The sequence below is a fragment of the Arachis ipaensis genome, chromosome B10, assembly GCF_059453495.1.
Source record: "Arachis ipaensis isolate K30076 ecotype BB chromosome B10, ASM5945349v1, whole genome shotgun sequence".
NCBI classification, from domain to species: domain Eukaryota; kingdom Viridiplantae; phylum Streptophyta; class Magnoliopsida; order Fabales; family Fabaceae; genus Arachis; species Arachis ipaensis.
Window position 1 is genome coordinate 13,412,491 of NC_142435.1, and position 18,764 is coordinate 13,431,254.

Consider the following 18,764-nt stretch of genomic DNA (forward strand, 5'->3'; position numbering starts at 1 on the left):
AAGACTTGGAACGCTGGCTGGCAGACCGGGAACACGACCAGCACACTCCAGAACAAAGCCACTCTCGTTCTCACTCAAGGAGCCATTCCAAATGCACAGCCAGCCCTCAGGCTGAATCTGAGAGCGCCGGGGAAAGAGGACGCGCAAGAAGACGCCACGACCCCCTCATCTACGCCAGGCACGAAAGGCGGCATACCATGGATTGCAACCACGAGGAGACTCGTCAGGAGGACGACGAAGGGAGAACAACGAGAACGCGGGGACCCGTGATAATGGGAGCGACCCCAATTCATCGTTCCATCCTCGAGGTTCGGCTGCCAAAACACTTTGACAAGCCAACGGACATGAGGTATGACGGAACGCAAGACCCGCTGGAACACCTCACGGCCGTTGAGGCCAGGATGAACCTGGAGGGAGTGGGAGACGAGGTAGGGTGCCGCGCTTTCCCGGTCACCCTGGCGGGACCTGCAATACGGTGGTTCAACAACCTCCCGCAGGGCTCAGTGACCAGTTTTGCGGACATCAGCCACACCTTCCTAGCCCAATTCACGACTAGAATTGCAAAAGAAAAACACCCAATCAACCTGCTTGGAGTGGCCCAGCGACCCGGGAAGCCGACCAGGAAATACCTAGACCGATTTAACGACGAGTGCCTAGAAATAGACGGGCTGACGGACTCAGTTGCAAGCTTGTGCCTAACAAACGGGCTCCTAAACGAGGATTTCAGAAAGCACCTCACCACGAAGTCGGTGTGGACCATGCAGGAGATCCAATGTGTAGCCAAGGAGTATATCAACGACAAAGAAGTTAGCCAAGTCGTGGCTGCCAAAAAACGGCAGCCCTCTTACAACCAAGACCGGCACCGCGGGAGCAGAGAAGGACAAAAGGAACACGCCAGAGACGGCGGTCCGAGCAAGGCACCCAGACCATTTCCTCGTGTCGGGAAGTTCACCAATTACACTCCCCTCACCGCACCAATCATGGAAGTTTATCAACAAATCGTCGAAAAGGGGATCTTGTCGAAGCCCCGACCACTAAAGGAATGAACAGGAGGAAACCGAAGCCTCTACTGCGACTATCACAAGGGCTATGGGCACAAGACACAGGATTGCTTCGACCTAAAGGATGCATTAGAACAAGCGATCAGGGATGAAAAGCTAGCAGAATTCTCCCACCTCATTAGAGAGCCGAGAAGATGGAATCGCGACCATGACGGCGAAGATAGGACTCGGGCAGCAAAGTGATGCCAAGAATTGGAGGGCGACGGCCAAGGCCTCACCATAGTGAACGTGGTAACATCTAGGAATGCGGCACCTAGATCAAGGTCGGCGCATAGGAAAGACGCCAAAGTTCTGGCGGTCTCCTCGTCCTCTACACGAAGCGCGAGGAAGCACCCACCCATTTCATTCGGCCCGGCGGATCAATGGTTCGACGAGGTCAGAGAAAGCCCTCCCATGGTCATAACGGCCAGACTAGGAACCGGTCTCGTCAAGCGAATCCTTGTAGATATGGGGGCAGACTCGAACATCATGTTCCGCAATGTGTTCGACGCTTTAGGCCTAAGGGACGCCGACCTACAAACTCACCAGCACGGCGTCGTAAGGCTCGGCGACCACTTCATCAAGCCGGATGGCATAATCACCCTACCGACCTCATTGGGACAAGGCCAAGGGAGAAGAACGATAATGGCCGAGTTTGTGGTCCTACGAGACTCCACCGCCTACAACATCATCCTGGGGAGAAAAACCATCAACGACCTAGGAGGAGTCATCAGCACAAGGATGTCGGTAATGAAGTTCATAACTGAAGAAGGGTCAGTAGGATCTGTGAAGGGAGACCTGGAAACAGCAGTCGCTTGCGACAACGCCAGTCTCTCGTTAAGGAAGAAATCTAGGGAAGCATCGGGGGTATTTCTCGCCGACTTGGATGCCAGAATTGACGACAAGCTCAGGCCCGAACCAGAAGGGGACCTGGAAAAGTTTAGGGTCGGGAACACGGAGAAAAAGTTCACGTTCGTGAATAGGAACCTCCCCCATGAATTAAAAAAACCCTTGATGGAAATGATCAGAGCCAATGGCGATTTGTTTGCCTGGACACCTGCCGATATGCCGGGGATAGACTCCGGACTCATGTCACATCACCTAGCCATCAGGCCGGAAGCCAAATCAGTGGCTCAAAGGAGAAGAAAAATGTCTCAGGAAAGGGCAGAGGAAGTGGCCAGACAAACGGCCAGCCTCCTTGAAGCAGGGTTCATCTGGGAACTAGACTATTCTACCTGGTTGTCAAATGTGGTCCTGGTAAAAAAGCACAATGGGAGACGGAGGATGTGTGTGGACTACTCTGATCTCAACAAGGCATGTCCCAAGGACTGCTACCCTCTCCCCAACATTGATGCACTCGTTGACACGGCCGCGGGGTACCGGTATCTGAGCTTTATGGACGCCTACTCCGGCTACAACCAAATACCGATGCACCGGCCAGATGAGGATAAAACGGCGTTCATAACGCCGGGAGGGACCTACTGCTACAAGGTGATGCCTTTTGGTCTGAAAAACGCGGGGGCAACGTACCAGAGGTTGATGAACAAAATATTCAGCGATCTTATCGGGAAGACGGTGGAAGTCTATGTGGACGATATCCTTGCAAAAATCACCCGACCTGATGACCTCATAAGCGACCTAGAAAACGTGTTCGCATCCCTCCGACAACACGGCATGAGGCTCAACCCACTTAAGTGCGCCTTTGCCATGGAGGCTGGAAAGTTCCTAGGGTTCATGATAACCCAAAGGGGAGTGGAAGCCAACCCCGAAAAGTGCCAAGCGATACTCCAGATGAGGAGCCCGGGTTGCATCAAAGACGTTCAGCGGCTGGCGGGAAGGCTCACCGCGCTGTCCCGATTCCTCGGTGCATCGGCAGCAAAGGCCTTACCCTTCTTCAACCTGATGAAGAAGGGAATAGCGTTTGAATGGACTCCGGCGTGCGAGGAGGCATTCAACCACTTCAAAGAAATCCTAGCAGCACCCCCTGTACTCGGGAAACCCAGAGCCGGAGAACCACTCTACCTATACCTAGCCCTAACAGAAGGAGCGCTTGCAGTGGTGCTGGTGCGAGAAGAAGGGAAGGCCCAGCAACCGATTTACTTTGTGAGTAGAGCGCTGCAAGGGGCAGAACTTAGGTACAGCAAGCTAGAGAAACTGGCACTAGCGCTCTTGATCTCTTCCTGCAGACTACGACAATACTTCCAGGGTCACCAGGTGATCGTGAGAACGGACCAGGGGATCCATTAGGTGCTCCAAAAACCTGATTTGGCGGGGAGGATGATTACCTGGGCCATCGAGCTGTCCCAATACGATCTGAGCTACGAACCCCGACATGCGATTAAGGCACAAGCAATGGCGGACTTCCTAGTGAAAGTATCCGGAAACCCAACCAAGGACACGGACACACGGTGGAAACTCCATGTGGACGGAGCTTCCAACCAGACGTCCGGGGGCGCTGGGATCATCCTAGAAAGCCCGGCCGGAGTCATTTATGAACAATCGGTTAAGTTTGAGTTTTCCGTATCAAACAACCAAGCAGAATACGAAGCCCTTCTGGGGGGCTTGGTTCTAGCTCGGGAAGTCAGGGCCACAAGGTTGGAAGTATGCAGCGACTCGCAGGTCGTCACCGCGCAAGTAAATGGAAGCTACCAAGCCAGAGACTCGCTGCTACAAAAATACTTGGAATGGGTCAAAGAGATGAGCAAACAATTTGAGGAGGTCACGGTCCAACACGTCCCAAGGGAAAGGAACACACGAGTAGACCTCCTATCCAAGTTGGCAAGCACAAAACCTGGAACCGGCAACCGCTCCCTCATTCAAGGCATCACAAAAGAGCCCGCAGTTGCTCTACACCTGACCAAGATGAGCCCTTCTTGGATGGACCCCATCACCGATTTCTTGAAAAACGGCAAACTCCCTGGGGATGGGAAGGAAGCCAAAGCGTTGAGAAGGGAGGCTGCCAAGTACACGGTCATACAGGACCAGCTATTCAAAAAGGGACTAAGCCAACCTTTGCTGAAGTGCCTACACCCCGACCAGACGGACTACGTGCTCAGAGAAGTCCATGAGGGATGCTGCGGCCACCATATCGGGGGCAAAGCCCTAGTAAGGAAGCTCATCTGAGTTGGGTATTGCTGGCCATCAATGATGAATGACTCCAGAGGATTCGTGAAAAAATGCGCCAAGTGTCAACAGAACGCCAACTTCCACAGAGCGCCAGCTTCCGAGCTGAACCTACTGACGTCTTCCCGACCTTTTGCAGAATGGGGAGTCGACCTCTTAGGACCCTTCCCGGTTGGCCCAGGGCAAGTCAAGTACCACATAGTTGTCGTCGACTACTACACCAAATGGATAGAGGCTGAACCGCTGGCCAGTATATCCTCATCTAATTGTAGAAAGTTCATGTGGAGGCAGGTAATAACCCGGTTCGGCATCCCAAAAATCGTCATTTCAGATAATGGGACGCAATTCACTGACAAGAAGTTTGCTGAGTTTCTCATCGGCCTGGGGATAAAACAAAAGTTCTCCTCGGTAGAACATCCCCAGACAAATGGACAAGTGGAGTCCGCAAATAAAGTCATCCTGCTAGGCCTCAAGAAGCGTTTAGATAGCAAAAAAGGCGCAACCGAGCAAAGCTTCACAAGGGAAACCCCCTTTCGCCTAACATACGGGGTCGACGCGGTGATACCTGTGGAGATTGGCAAGCCGAGCCCTGAAAGAACTGAAGATTGATGGTTTAGAAGTTATAATAAATACTCGTTGTAAGTATAGTTACTAAACCAAGCAATCAACCTTTCTTACAAAAGTTTTGGTTGTCACAAGTAACAAACCCCTTTTTAAAATTGATAACCGAGTATTTAAACCTCGGGTCATCTTCTCAAGGAATTGCAGGGAGGTGTTCTTATTATTGGTTATGAGTCTTGTAAATTGGGGGTTTTGAAAGTAAGGAAGAAGTATGTTAAATGATAAGAAAAATAAAATAGTAATAATAAAATAAACTCTTGGCAAGGTATTAGAATTGGAAGTCCTATCCTTATCAATTGTGATGAGAATTGGATTTTAATCCCACTTTGTTAACCTCTAACTATGAAGGCAAACCAAGTGGATTAATTAGCTTAATCCTCAGGTCCTAGTCAATTCCTATGGAAAGACTAGAGTTATTGGAGCAACTCCCAATTTCAACCACTGCTTTATTTGACAGCTCAAGCGTTACCAATTACTTAACCCAAGCTAAAAGGGAGAAAATATCTAAATTAAATTAAAAGCATCAATGTAAATAAAGCAAAGCAATCTTAAATCTGAAATACCTCAAATAATATTAATTAAGAAAATCATAACATGAATGTAGCATAAGCCAAATTGAAAAGATAAATAATAATTAAAAGTATATAACAAAAGTAGAAAATAAATAAGAGGAACATTGAACCTGAGATGAAGAAGAAATAATCCTAAATCCTAAAACTAAATCCTAATAGAGAGGAGATAACCTCTCTCTCTAAAAACTACATCTAAAACTAAAAATTATGAATTATGAGTTGATGATGATGAATGGATGCATTCCCCCACTTTATAGCCTCTAATCTGTGTTTTTCGGGCCGACAACTGGGTCAAAAACAGCCCAAAAATCGCCCCCAACGTATTCTGGTACATACAGGTCGCGGGAAAGTGACACGGAAGCGTCGTCCACGCGTTAGCGTGGATTGGGGTTTTTCCAGGTCACGCGTCCGCGTAATTCACGCGTTTTCGTCACTTGGCTTCAGAGAAGTTATGGCAAATTATATATCATTGCGAAGCCCCGGACGTTAGCTTTCCAACGCAAGTAGAACCGCATTATTTGGACCTCTGTAGCTCAAGTTATGGTCGTTTGAGTGCCAGGAGGTCAAGCTGAACAGCTTTAGCAGTTCTTCCAACTTCTTGTATTCCTTCCACTTTTGCATGCTTCCTTTCTACTTTCTATCCTCTGAGCCATTCCTATCCTGTAATCTCTGAAATCACTTAACACACATATCAAGGCATCTAATGATAATAAGAGAGGATTAAACATAGGGAACTTAAGGCCAAAGAAGCATGTTTTCAATCATAGCACAAAATCAGGAAGGAGAATGTAAACTCATGCAAATAGTATGAATAAGTGGGTAAAGAGTTGATAAAAACCACTCAATTGAGCACAAGATAAACCATGAAATAGTGGTTTATCAACCTCCCCACACTTAAACATTAGCATGTCCTCATGCTAAGCTCAAGAGAAGCTATAAAGGAGTGAAGAAGAATGATAGAATGTATGAAATGCAACCTATCTGTATGAATGCAACTATATGCAAAATATTTCTACCTACTTGGTTAAAAGTAAATAAGCTCTTCAAGACAAAAATACAAATCAGATTTCACTAATTCAAATCATACAATAAAAAGCAAATAAACTTGTAAGAAGATAGCTCATGAAAGCAGGGAACATAGATTTAAGCACTGAACCCTTACTGGTAGTGTATATCACTCTAACTCTCAAGTGTCTAGGGTTAATCACTCTACTCTTCTCTAGTCTTGCTTTCTAAACTTTGTTCTTCATCTAACCAATCAACAAAAATTTAATGTACCAATGGAAACATCATGAGGTCTTTTCAAGGTTGTAATGGGGCTAAGGTAAGGGTGAGGGTATATATATATATATATATATATGGCTAAGTGAGCTATAAATTGAATCTTTAATTAACCTTAACATACATATACTCTATATAATTCTAATTTATGCCTAGCTACCCAAAATTTCCACTTTTGCATCACATACTCATGTATCAACTTTTCTTTTTAATTTATCACATGTGCATTGATCTTTTATTATTAAGCTTAGCATTGGGATAATTTTGTCCCCTTATTTATTTACTTATTTATTGAATAATTTTTTTTCTTTTTGGGTTTTTTTTTAACTCTTTTTTTTTGAACATGAAAATAAACATAGCTTATCAATGCACATGGATTTTTAATTTTTTTTTTATAGTTTCACATGAGTAGGTACCTAAATTCCTAATATTTTATCGAAGTAAAAACATAACACATTCCCTTATTTACCCATGTTCCCACAGTTTCCCCACACTTAATTGTTACACAATCCCTATCTTAAGCTAACCAAAGATTCAATTGGGATATTTAATTATTTTTCTGCTTAAGACTAGTGATGTGGTTATAGAACAGAATAAATGGAGATAAAAGGCTCAAGGTGGCTAACAAGGGTGATGTAAAAGGTAGGCTTATTTGGGATAAGTGAGCTAATAACAAGTAATGGCCTCAATCATATGCAAGCATGTAAATACACTAAATAATGAACATATAGAATGGAACAAAGCAAAGATTGCAATTATAGAGAAGAAAACACACAAGAATAAAAATTTATGGTTAAATAATGTAACCATGTAAATAAGCTCAAAATCTCACAAGTTGTGTGTTCTTTGGCTCAAAAACCATGTTCCAAATACAATTTCTGATAAGTTTAACACAAAAATTTTGATTTTAAATTAGTGAAAATTTTCAAAAATAGGGTCTTAAAAAGAAACTTATTATTCTTCAACTAAGTAGTACTTAAATGCAAACAATCAATTACACATGCAATCTATTATGCAATGCAACAATGAACTAATAAAGAAAATAAAACAATGGTGTTGGAAAGAAGAAAATAGCTAACCCATGGAGATCGGTATCGACCTCCCCACACTTAAAGGTTGCACCGTCCTCGGTGCATGCTGAGATGTGCAGGTGGACGGGTTGTTCCAACTGATGCTTTTCTTCAAGGATTGTGTAGATGGACTTGTTTGTCTCCCCTTTTAGAAGTTTCTCCCTTTTTCCGTCTTCGGTGGCCAACCTGAAAGAAGAGAAAAAAGAGGAATAGTAACCCAGAAATAAAGATAAAATAAAATATGGTTGGGTTAATGCTAAATAATGAGGCTCTCAATTACATGGTAGCTACAACATGCAAGTGAGAAAACAGTAGAAGTACATAGCAAATCAGGAGTGCAAAAATTTGCAACAATGAGGGAGAGAGTGGGTAAGAAAAGACAATATAAATTCATGTCAATGCAAAAGGAATACCAGTATTATAAAAATTAGCATTGACATATAATTGAAAATACCTAATCAGAATAAAACAAGTCATGAAGCATCAGAATAATTCAAGAAAAGATGTAACAGTTGAATAAGAAAATTTAACACCAAAGAAAAAATAATGAATTTAGAAAAGAAAATAAAAATATGCACAAAATTAAGATGCAATGAATGAAATATGCAAATAAATTAAGTAAAATAAAATGAAAGATAAGAGGGATAAGAAGTTAAAAAGATGAAGAAGAAGAAAGTAAGAAAGGAGAAGAAAAATTAGGATTGGGGAAGAAAAGTAAGATATTTGGCTGATCTGGATAAGTTGTGCGCCGCTTTTGACACGGACGCGTGGGTCACGCATTCGCGCGGATAGTGCTTCTATGAAATGAAGCGGACGCGTCATCCATGCGGTCGTGTGGATCGATCTGTGCCATTAGCGCGAGGGCAGCCTCGCGGTCGCGCAACTCTCTGTTTGAAGCTCATATTGCCAAATATCTGGGGTGACGCGATCGCGTGAATAGCCTTTCTTTTAAAAATGACGCGAACGCGTGGGGCACGCATTCGCGTGGTAGGGCTTGTGCTTCTAGCATGGTTCCAGCCCCACTCCATCACAACTCTCTGCCATACACCCGTTTACGTCGATTTCACAGGGCCACGCGTTCGCATGGGTGACGCGGACGCGTGGGAGGCATTTTTCCCACATGACGCAGACGCGTCAGCGACGCGGTCGCGTGGATCAATTTGTGCCAAAGGCACGCCTCCAACCACGCTCTCGCGTGACTCTCTGTTCAATTCTCTTTTCTTCAAAACGCACTGGTGACGCGGATGCATCGGCGACGCTGTCGCGTCACGTGCCATTTTTTTTATTGCAGAATGCAATGCTTAATATGAATGCTATGCATGATTCCAGGTTCAATACAATAAAATAAAATAAAACTCAAAAACAAATAAAACTAAATAAAAAATGAAAAAGGAACGATCATACCATGGTGGGTTGTCTCCCACCTAGCACTTTTAGTTAAAGTCCTTAAGTTGGACATTTGGTGAGCTCCCTGTTATGGTGGCTTGTTCTTGAATTCATCCAGGAATCTCCACCAACGTTTGTGATTCGAATGGCCTCCGGGATCCCAAACTAGGCACAGAGAGCCTTCAAGCAGGTTAAAGCAAGTGACAAGGCCCCAAGAGTGTTGATTGTTGGAATGAATTCCGGGGTCCCAAACCTTGCTTTTGCACCCGTCTTCTTGTTGATCATCGTGATTCCATCCGGATAGCAAGCAATTTGAATTCTCACTAAAGCGGCCAAACAACTTCCTAGACCCATTCAGTTGAGCTTTACACCAACATTTGCGTTTAAACTTAAAGCTTCCAACCATAATGAACCTTGCAGGACAATTCTTACCATTAACCATCTTTCTCTTACTCTTTATGCCACAAAGAGCTCTAAGTTGACCATCCGTCTCCAGTAGCCCATATTCAAGTGGAATTAGAAAGCTAAGGGATATGAATTTTACCCACTTGAATGTTGTGAAGGATGATGGCAACTTAGGGGGAGGTATTTTTAACAAAATTGCAAGCTCCACTCCCTTGTGCTCTTCTCTGACAACTTCCACCTCTTTGCAAACTTCTTTAATTTCAACCTCTTCATCTTGGTAGATTTCTTCCAATTCAGTCTCTTCTGCACTACTTACCAAAGGCATAGGAGGTTGTGCTTCTCCTTCTTGAATCTCCATCTCTTGATTAACCTCCTCAAAGTCTTTAGCCATGATATGCCTTGGAGGTTGTACACCCTCCTCAACATCAATTTCAAACGTCTTTGAAGGAGGCTCTATAACTTGACTTTTCCATGGAGGTTTTGCATCTCCTAAGTCTGCAACCAATTCTTCTTCTTTGATAATTTTGGCTTTCTCTACTTATTCCAGTACAAAGTCATGCTCCTTACTATCCACTGGAGTTTCTAGTATCTCCTTCATGCTACGTTCTTCACTAGATTGCCCACATGAAGCCATGGGGGTTCCCTGAATGTCCGAAAGTTTGGAAGGTAACTGATTTATTGCTTGGTCCAATTGGCGAAGGGTTGCATTAAGTCTTTCCATTGCTTCCATGAAATGCTCTGTTGAGTCTTGAGGTGATGGATATGGACATGGTACATAGGGAAGTGGTGGTTCTTGATATAGTTCATATGGCTCATAAGGTGGTTGGTATAGTGGATAAGGGTTAGGATCATATGAGGGTGTCTGGTGGTAAGGGACTTGTGAGTATGGTGGTCCAAAGCTATTTTGAGGAGGTGGTTCATTGGCATATGATGGAGCTTGCTGGTAACTATAAGGGGGTCCACCATATCTATTTTCTTGGCATGCATTGTAGGATGGTCTTTGTCCATGGTATCCTGGAAGGTGTTGTTGCCTAAAGGGTTGATCAGATCCTCTTGGCTCCTTCCATCTCTGATTGTTTTGACTTTGATGCATGTTCCTGTTATAATTTCCATTCCTTGCAACAGCATTGGAACCAAACTCAAAGCGATGGGGGTGAGAATTCATAATAGCAAATAAAAATTAAAAACCAAAATAAAAACAAATTTTAAATTAAAAGGTTATTTAAATTTTGAATTTGAAAACTAAATTTTTGAAATTTGAAATTTGAAGTTTTGAAATTTGAATTTTAAATTTTTTAAATTTGAATTTTGAAATTTGATTTTTGAAATAAGATAAGATAACTAATTTTTTGAAAAATTTTTGAAAAAAAAATTTTTTTTAATAACTAAATAAAAACCAATAACCTCTTAATTTATGAACAAGTAAAAGAAAAATATTTACAATAACCAATAATAAGGCACAGGTTTGCAATTCCCCAGCAACGGCGCCATTTTGAAAGAACTGAAGATTGATGGTTTAGAAGTTATAATAAATACTCATTGTAAGCATAGTTATTAAACCAAGCAATCAACCTTTCTTACAAATGTTTTGGTTGTCACAAGTAACAAACCCCTTTTTAAAATTGATAACCGAGTATTTAAACCTCGGGTCATCTTCTCAAGGAATTGCAGGGAGGTGTTCTTATTATTGGTTATGAGTCTTGTAAATTGGGGGTTTTGAAAGTAAGGAAGAAGTATGTTAAATGATAAGAAAAATAAAATAGTAATAATAAAATAAACTCTTGGCAAGGTATTAGAATTGGAAGTCCTATCCTTATCAATTGTGATGAGAATTGGATTTTAATCCCACTTTGTTAACCTCTAACTATGAAGGTAAATCAAGTGGATTAATTAGCTTAATCCTCAGGTCCTAGTCAATTCCTATGGAAAGACTAGAGTTATTGGAGCAACTCCCAATTTCAACCACTGCTTTATTTGACAGCTCAAGCGTTACCAATTACTTAACCCAAGCCAAAAGGAAGAAAATATCTAAATTAAATTAAAAGCATCAATATAAATAAAGCAAAGCAATCTTAAATCTGAAATACCTCAAATAATATTAATTAAGAAAATCATAACATGAATGTAGCATAAGCCAAATTGAAAAGATAAATAATAATTAAAAGTATATAATAAAAGTAGAAAATAAATAAGAGGAACATTGAACCTGAGATGAAGAAATAATCCTAAATCCTAAAACTAAATCCTAAGAGAGAGGAGAGAACCTCTCTCTCTAAAAACTACATCTAAAACTAAAAGTTATGAATTATGAGTTGATGATGATGAATGGATGCATTCTCCCACTTTATAGCCTCTAATATGTGTTTTTCGGGCCGAAAACTGGGTCAAAAACAGCCCAGAAATCGCCCCCAATGTATTCCGGTACGTACAGGTCGCGGGAAAGTGACGCGGAAGCGTCGTCCATGCGTTAGCGTGGATTGGGGTTTTGCCAGGTCACGCGTCCGCGTGATCCACGTGTTTGCGTCGTCTGGCTTCGGAGAAGCTATGGCAAATTATATATCGTTGTGAAGCCCCGGACGTTAGCTTTCCAACGCAACTAGAACCACGTCATTTTTACCTCTGTAGCTTAAGTTATGGTCATTTGAGTGCCAGGAGGTCAGGCTGAACAGCTTTAGCAGTTCCTCCAACTTCTTGTATTCCTTCCACTTTTGCATGCTTCCTTTCTATCCTCTGAGTCATTCCTGCCCTGTAATCTCTGAAATCACTTAACACACATATCAAGGCATCTAATGGTAATAAGAGAGGATTAAACATAGGGAACTTAAGGCCAAAGAAGCATGTTTTCAATCATAGCACAAAATCAGGAAGGAGAATGTAAACTCATGCAAATAGTATGAATAAGTGGGTAAAGAGTTGATAAAAACCACTCAATTGAGCACAAGATAAACCATGAAATTGTGGTTTATCAAGCCCGCGACTACTTTTGACGGGAGTAGAAGAAGCGGTGGAGAAAGACCTGGTGGACGAGGTCAGAGAGATGGCCCACTAGTCGGAGGTAGCACTGAAACAAAGGATAGCCCTACGTTACAATACCAAGGTCCTCAGAAGGGAGTTTGAGGAAAGAGACCTCGTCCTGCGACGAAATAACGTCGGGCTACCAACCCCAGGAGAAGGAAAGCTGGCGGAAAACTGGGAAGGTCCCTACAGAATCAGAGAAGTGCTTGGCAAAGGCGCCTACAAATTGGAGAGACTCGACGGCAAAGAAATCCCAAGAACATGGAATGCAGGTAACCTGAGGAGATTCTATTCGTAGCTTGGGTACACCGGTTAAACGGCCTGACGAGCCAGATAACCTTTTAATCTCCAGTGATTTACTTTTATTAAGCGCCTACTATGTTCATAAACTTGTTTAGCTGACGATTAATGTTTACTTGTCTGAATTCTCCCATCTACTATTCCTCAATATGTATCCATCGCGTTCTTCAATGGCAACCCGGGACTGATCACCCCGGGAGCCAATCGAATCATAGCCATAACAAATGGCCGCGATAATAAGACCAAAACGGTTTTAACCAAGTTACCAACACAAACGGCAAAACGGACACAAGCAATAAGTCCACACTGAAAAAACGGTAACAAAACAAAAAGCACTACTAAACAGCAAGATAAAGGCGATAATTATAAGCCGACCAGGCGACCACTTAAATATAACGAAAGTAAACGGTCTCAACAAGTGTTCTACAAATCCACACAAAAAGCGCAAGTTACAAGAGTTCACTTTCGGGGCATGTCAACAATCTTGCCGTCCTGAATTGTTTTGAAGACACCAATAGCCGACGTTTCGAAGTCTGAGACCACGATCTTCACCTGGGCCTTGAGAGCCTCTTCAGTCATAAAGATCGCATCCTTCCCCTGCTCCCTGACCGCCCTATGTTTCCTTTTCAGCTCTTCGACCTTAGCTCGCGCAGCCTCAGCCGACGAGACGGCCGCGTCACGCTCCTTCTCCATAGCGACCACCCAACCTTGTGCGGCGTTAAGCTGGCTCTCTAGAGTCATCTCCCGCTCGGTTAAACGGGAAACGGTGGCATCGGAGACCTTCATTTTTTCCTCAAAGGACGCAGCCTTCTCCTCGGCATCCTTGCGCCCCTTCTCCGCGGCAGACAGTTGTTCCTGGAGCTTTTCGACCTGGACCTTGAATTCGTTGTTGGCCTGGGCAGCAGTATCGAGCTTCCTTTGCAACGCCTGCATGCCCGACAACTCAAACTCGGCCTTCCGAGATATCACCGCTCCGCGGAGAAGGGTGAGGTACATCCACCTCGCCTGCCTCGCGAGTTCAGTACTGAGAAAGTGATCCTCCGTACCGGGAATCAGCTGATTGTCAATAAAGGCCCCAGCATCGAAATTCCTCTCCATCACAGTGAGAGTTCCTTCCGGGCTGGGGGATGCCCTTTGCCTCTTGGGGGTAGGGACAAGCTTCAGATCATCATACTCCCGATGGGTAGAGCACGACTGCCCAATACCGGCCGTCTCCTCGTGAATAGGAGAAGACTGCATCCTGGCAGAATTCTTGTCGGACATCTCGGTGTCCCGAGGTGAAGGTACGGCTTGATCCTTCTTCCCCTCGGTAGGGTCTTCCGGCTTCCCGGCAACTTTCTCGTTAGCCTTCTCCTCGTCGCTATCCTCCAAGAAGGTCTTAACTAGACCTTCAAGCCCAGTTACCGAAGCAGACATCTCCACTACAACAGACAAACAAGTACGTCAGTCGTGAAGTCAGCGATGACAAATAAAATGATAAACAATGCCAAAGTATAGACAAAACAGCTCACAAATATAACTCCTGGCGACCTCTCGTTCACCCATAAGGAGGTGGGGGTTCACGTGGTTCTTTCCAAAGACCGCCCACAACACATCGGCAATTCTCTTATTTACGACAGACGTCCCCTTATAGGTCACCTTAATGAAGGTGTTGGACCCTGCCCCGAAGCTCCAATACGTCGGGATGAGGCGTTCCCCCTCCAACGACAACCAAAAGGGATGGCGACCTTTGACGGGACAGACCTTGAAATACTTATCCTTGAACCCATGATAAGAGTCCTCGAACAAGCCAAATATCCTCCGACCCTGGGCAGATCGGAAAGACAAGAACCATTTCCTCGCTTTCCCCTCCTTGGAAGGGTTAGTAAGGTTGAAGAAAAAGAGAAAGACATCCACAGACACCGGCAGCTCGAGATATTCACACACCATCTCGAAACAGCGGATAGCAGCCCAACTGTTCGGATGGAGCTGCGACGGCGACACGGATATCCGACTAAGAAGCGCCATCTGGTAGTCGGAAAATGGTATGCGAACGCCTACCTGGGTGAACATGGCTTTGTAAAACCAAATCCAGTCGGCAACCCAGGGGGAGTGAAAATTAATCTCATACAGTCGCTCGTGGGGGGCAGGAACGAAGACGTCATAATTGGCCTCCTCGTCTGTCCCCCCCCCCCACACAGATACTCGGCTTGCCGGAACTCCGTCAACTCCTCCTCGTCCATCTGATTTGGCGAGTCCTTCACATCCTTAGTCAACCAGGCGTAGGGGTCGTAATTCGCGGCGGAAGGAGAAGCCCGGGAAACGATGCGAGGCATACCTACAGTGGGGTACCACTCCGTTAGTCTATGAGGTCGGGAGTCCAGAAAAAGTCCAGAAACTATGTTCGTCCTATTCAACAGTTAAGACCAAGCATGGCTAAAAGTTATCTATCATGCAAGCTACCTAAAAGCCTACCCTGGAATGGTACCCCTCCCCTAACACATCTACAGCACCAAAAGGTCATCTACCAACAAAAATCAAACAAAACAGCAAGAACGCAGAACAAATACAAGCAACAAACATAAAGCAATGAAGCAAAAAAGAGAAAGGATCAAAGATTACCTGAATTGGTTGCGAAAACTGAGAGGGTAGAAGGAAAGAGGCACGAGGATGCTAGAACGAGGCTCTAAGATTTTTTGAGTGAATAAGAGGGAGATAGTAGGAGCAAGAGTGGGAAAGAAAAAAATCAAAGCAAAACTCTTTAAAACTGCAACCCAGGAAGCGCGAAAGACCTGGGGGCAAGATAGTCTTTGCATATAGGATTTTCCAGCCCATTATGAGCATTAAATACCCCGCGCGAAGAACGAGGCGACAAGCGGTCGTTCCAACAACGAACAGACGCGCGCGCAAGAGGCACGTCCCCTTCACAGATGACTGACCCAGCGACAACGCACGAAAGGAGAGATGACACGCCACCAACGATCCTCACGGTCATTGCCGGTGCGTCGGGGGCACTGTTATGGCCTGGCCCAAACTGAATGTGGGCCGGCCCGATTGCCAACCCGAACACGCGTCCCTGACAGCTTCGCTACAGCTGTGCAAGGGAGGTCTCGAAGAAGGTGGGCTTGCCTTTGCAGGGCCCACCTCTGACACGATATAAATAGGGAAGGACATGCCCTGCCCCCAAGGTACGTCACATACCACCCAACCTTTACTCGCCTGCACATTTCACTGACTTGAGCGTCGGAGTGTCTTTGCAGGTGACACCCCCTCTACATCCAAAGAGCTCGGGACCTCACCTACCCTCAACCCAGAAGCGTGCGACCAGACGACTCCCCTTTTTTTTTATAAGGATATCAACCAACCCGTCCGGTATCCGACCTACCGAATATATACAAAATAAATTTTAAAAAATGGCTTAAAAGATGTTAGAAGTACTATAAAAGTTTGTAATATTCTAGTGATTTAGGTAAATACATGATAAAAATATTTTTTCTTTAATTTCTAAATTATTATTGACTATGTAGAGTATTTCTTTAATGTCATAAGTCATTAGGATATTACAAATTTTTATAGTACTCCTAACATCTTTTAAGCCTTTTTTAAATTATTTTGCATAGAATAAAATATTTTTTTGTGGTATAATTTAAATAAATTTATTAAAAAAATTTATTAAAAAATATTTATGAGCTATTAAAAATGGACAGAAAACTATTGTATGGAATTCGAATTGATAGCTCATTAATATTTTAAAGAAGTCTCGTAATTAAATATTTTGTTAGCTTTTTTTTAACGTATGAAATAAAATATATATTTTTTTAATTTTTAAATTATTAATTTTTTAATAAATTTTTTAATAATTTATTTAATAAATTATTAATTTTTTAACAGCATAATTCGAATTATACTATGAATTACTGTGTGTAATTCGAACTTAGCTGGTTCGAATTAGTGTGTGCGTGTGTTTGTGTATAATTCGAACCCAGCTGGTTCGAATTATGTAGAAATGGAGTTCGAATTTAGCTGATTCGAACTACATATAAACATGCATTGGTCGATTTATGAAGCAGATTTCGTTTTGGCTTATTCCTGTAAAATTTTGATCTGAACGAGCCTGCTACGACACCTGTTGATGATCAGTTTGGTTTGGGAGGTACCCCACATTCCGCCTACATCGCTGCATCACAGTCTGTCGCCGGGCCGTCTGCCGCGCCTGTCCATTTTACGCCACCCGCACAGCCTGCCCCGCATGAGGACGCAGATGAGATAGAGGATGAGGAGCCGTTTATCCGCAGAGGTCAGAGGCCACAGGTACCCCGTCGTTGTGGGATAGGCTCCCACTTGTTTAGATGATTTACTTTTCATGTATTTTGGACGTTAGGGTTCATTCATGTACCTGACACATGTGGATTACTGTTGTTACTTTAGAGCTATTTTTCCTTGTTGTTTCTTCATCTTATTGTACTTAAAAATCTGGTATTTACCTAGTGGATTAGTGAATATGTATTATCATTGAATCATATAACACTTTAGTTATCAACTTTTGCATTTATGGGATTTCTAGCTATATTCAAATTCAGATGCAACTTTTTCATTACTAGAAGGTAAAAAGATCAACAGATTACATAAGTCCTCTAACATAACATGTAACAGGAAAAATAAAAATCAATAAGCACTAACACTAACAACATCGCTACTACTAGCCCCCCGTTTGAGACGGTCCTCCAAGCTGTGGGCAACTCCGCCGGGTGTGTCCGGGTTGGCGACAAAGGCCACACCTCTTTGGCCGGTTCGGATCTGCCTCGTCCATATTCGTCCGTATCCTAGTGGATCTCGGACGACCCTCTCTCGCACGCCTCTTGGCAGGGTCCGGAATCATGGTGGGCCCGTCGTAAGGTGGCCAGTAGCCCTCCGGTATCGGCGGTGTGAATCCCATCTCGTACACACTGAACACTGAACTAATCTGATACACGCTGTGAACATAAGAGGACCAGGTAACCCGTGAGTAGGCGCGGCATGCAAGTGCGTGCTGGGACGGGAAATGAAGCGCTTGGAAGTACCCGCAGTCACAGGTCCGAGAGGCAAGCGATACTCTGTAGGTACCCAATGAGAAAGAGCCCGTCGGAGTGGTCTCGGCTACGGTGAACTCGGAGTTATCCCGGTCATACAAAGTCACCGTGAAGCACCTCGCGGTCTTCAAGTTGGCCTCTATACACTTCACCAAGTACTGAGTGAATTGCTGTCCGGTTCCCATCTGGGCCTCAGCCTCTCTCCCCTTGCGAACAAAGAGTTCCGCAAGCCTTCCATATGTTGCCTTCACCAAAGAGCATACAGGGAGGTTTCTGACACCCTTCAGGATTGAGTTCACACACTCCGAGATATTCGTCGTCATGTGACCGAATCTCCGTCCCTCGTCACGCTGCTGAGTCCACAAGGAATAATCAATCCGGTTCGCCCACTCACACATCGCCGGGTCTTCAGACCGAAGAATATCAAACCAGTAATCAAACTCAACCTCGGTCTTGGCATATGCGGCATTCACTAGAAGCCTACGTGCGTCTTTGCCCTTGAAGGTAAGGGCAAAATTAGCCGCTACGTGTCGAATGCAGAATGCACGGTATGCAGATGGAGGTAACCAACCTCCGTCCGGAGCCTCAAGCGCAGCCTTGATGCCGTTATGCCTGTCCGATATAACCAGAAGACCGGACTGCGGTGTCACGTGCTGTCTAAGGTGGGAGAGAAAGAATGACCAAGACTCTGCATTCTCACCTTCTACTAGTGCGAATGCAACAGGTAGAATGTTGGAGTTCCCGTCCTGTGCAATCGCGATGAGCAAAGTACCCCCGTACTTCCCATACAGATGGGTGCCGTCAATGCTAACTAGGGGCTTGCAATGGCGAAATGCCTGGATGAGCGGTGGAAACGTCCAGAAAAGTCTGTGGAAAAAAGCTTGAGACTCGTCTACTTGTCCA

At 44.2% G+C, this 18,764-nt stretch overlaps 1 protein-coding gene across 1 annotated transcript; it reads left to right on the plus strand.

Moving 5' to 3' along the window:
- Positions 1 to 3,317: 3,317 nt before the first annotated feature.
- Positions 3,318 to 4,163, plus strand: LOC148579195 (uncharacterized). The gene has a single exon (XM_088489173.1). It carries the CDS (start codon positions 3,318 to 3,320, stop codon positions 4,161 to 4,163), a length of 846 nt encoding a protein of 281 aa, XP_088345299.1.
- The last annotated feature ends 14,601 nt before the right edge of the window (positions 4,164 to 18,764 follow it).

Coding starts and splice junctions, on each gene's coding strand:
- LOC148579195 (XM_088489173.1), top strand. CDS start 3,318: ATGATTACCTGGGCCATCGAGCTGTCCCAATACGATCTGAGCTACGAA.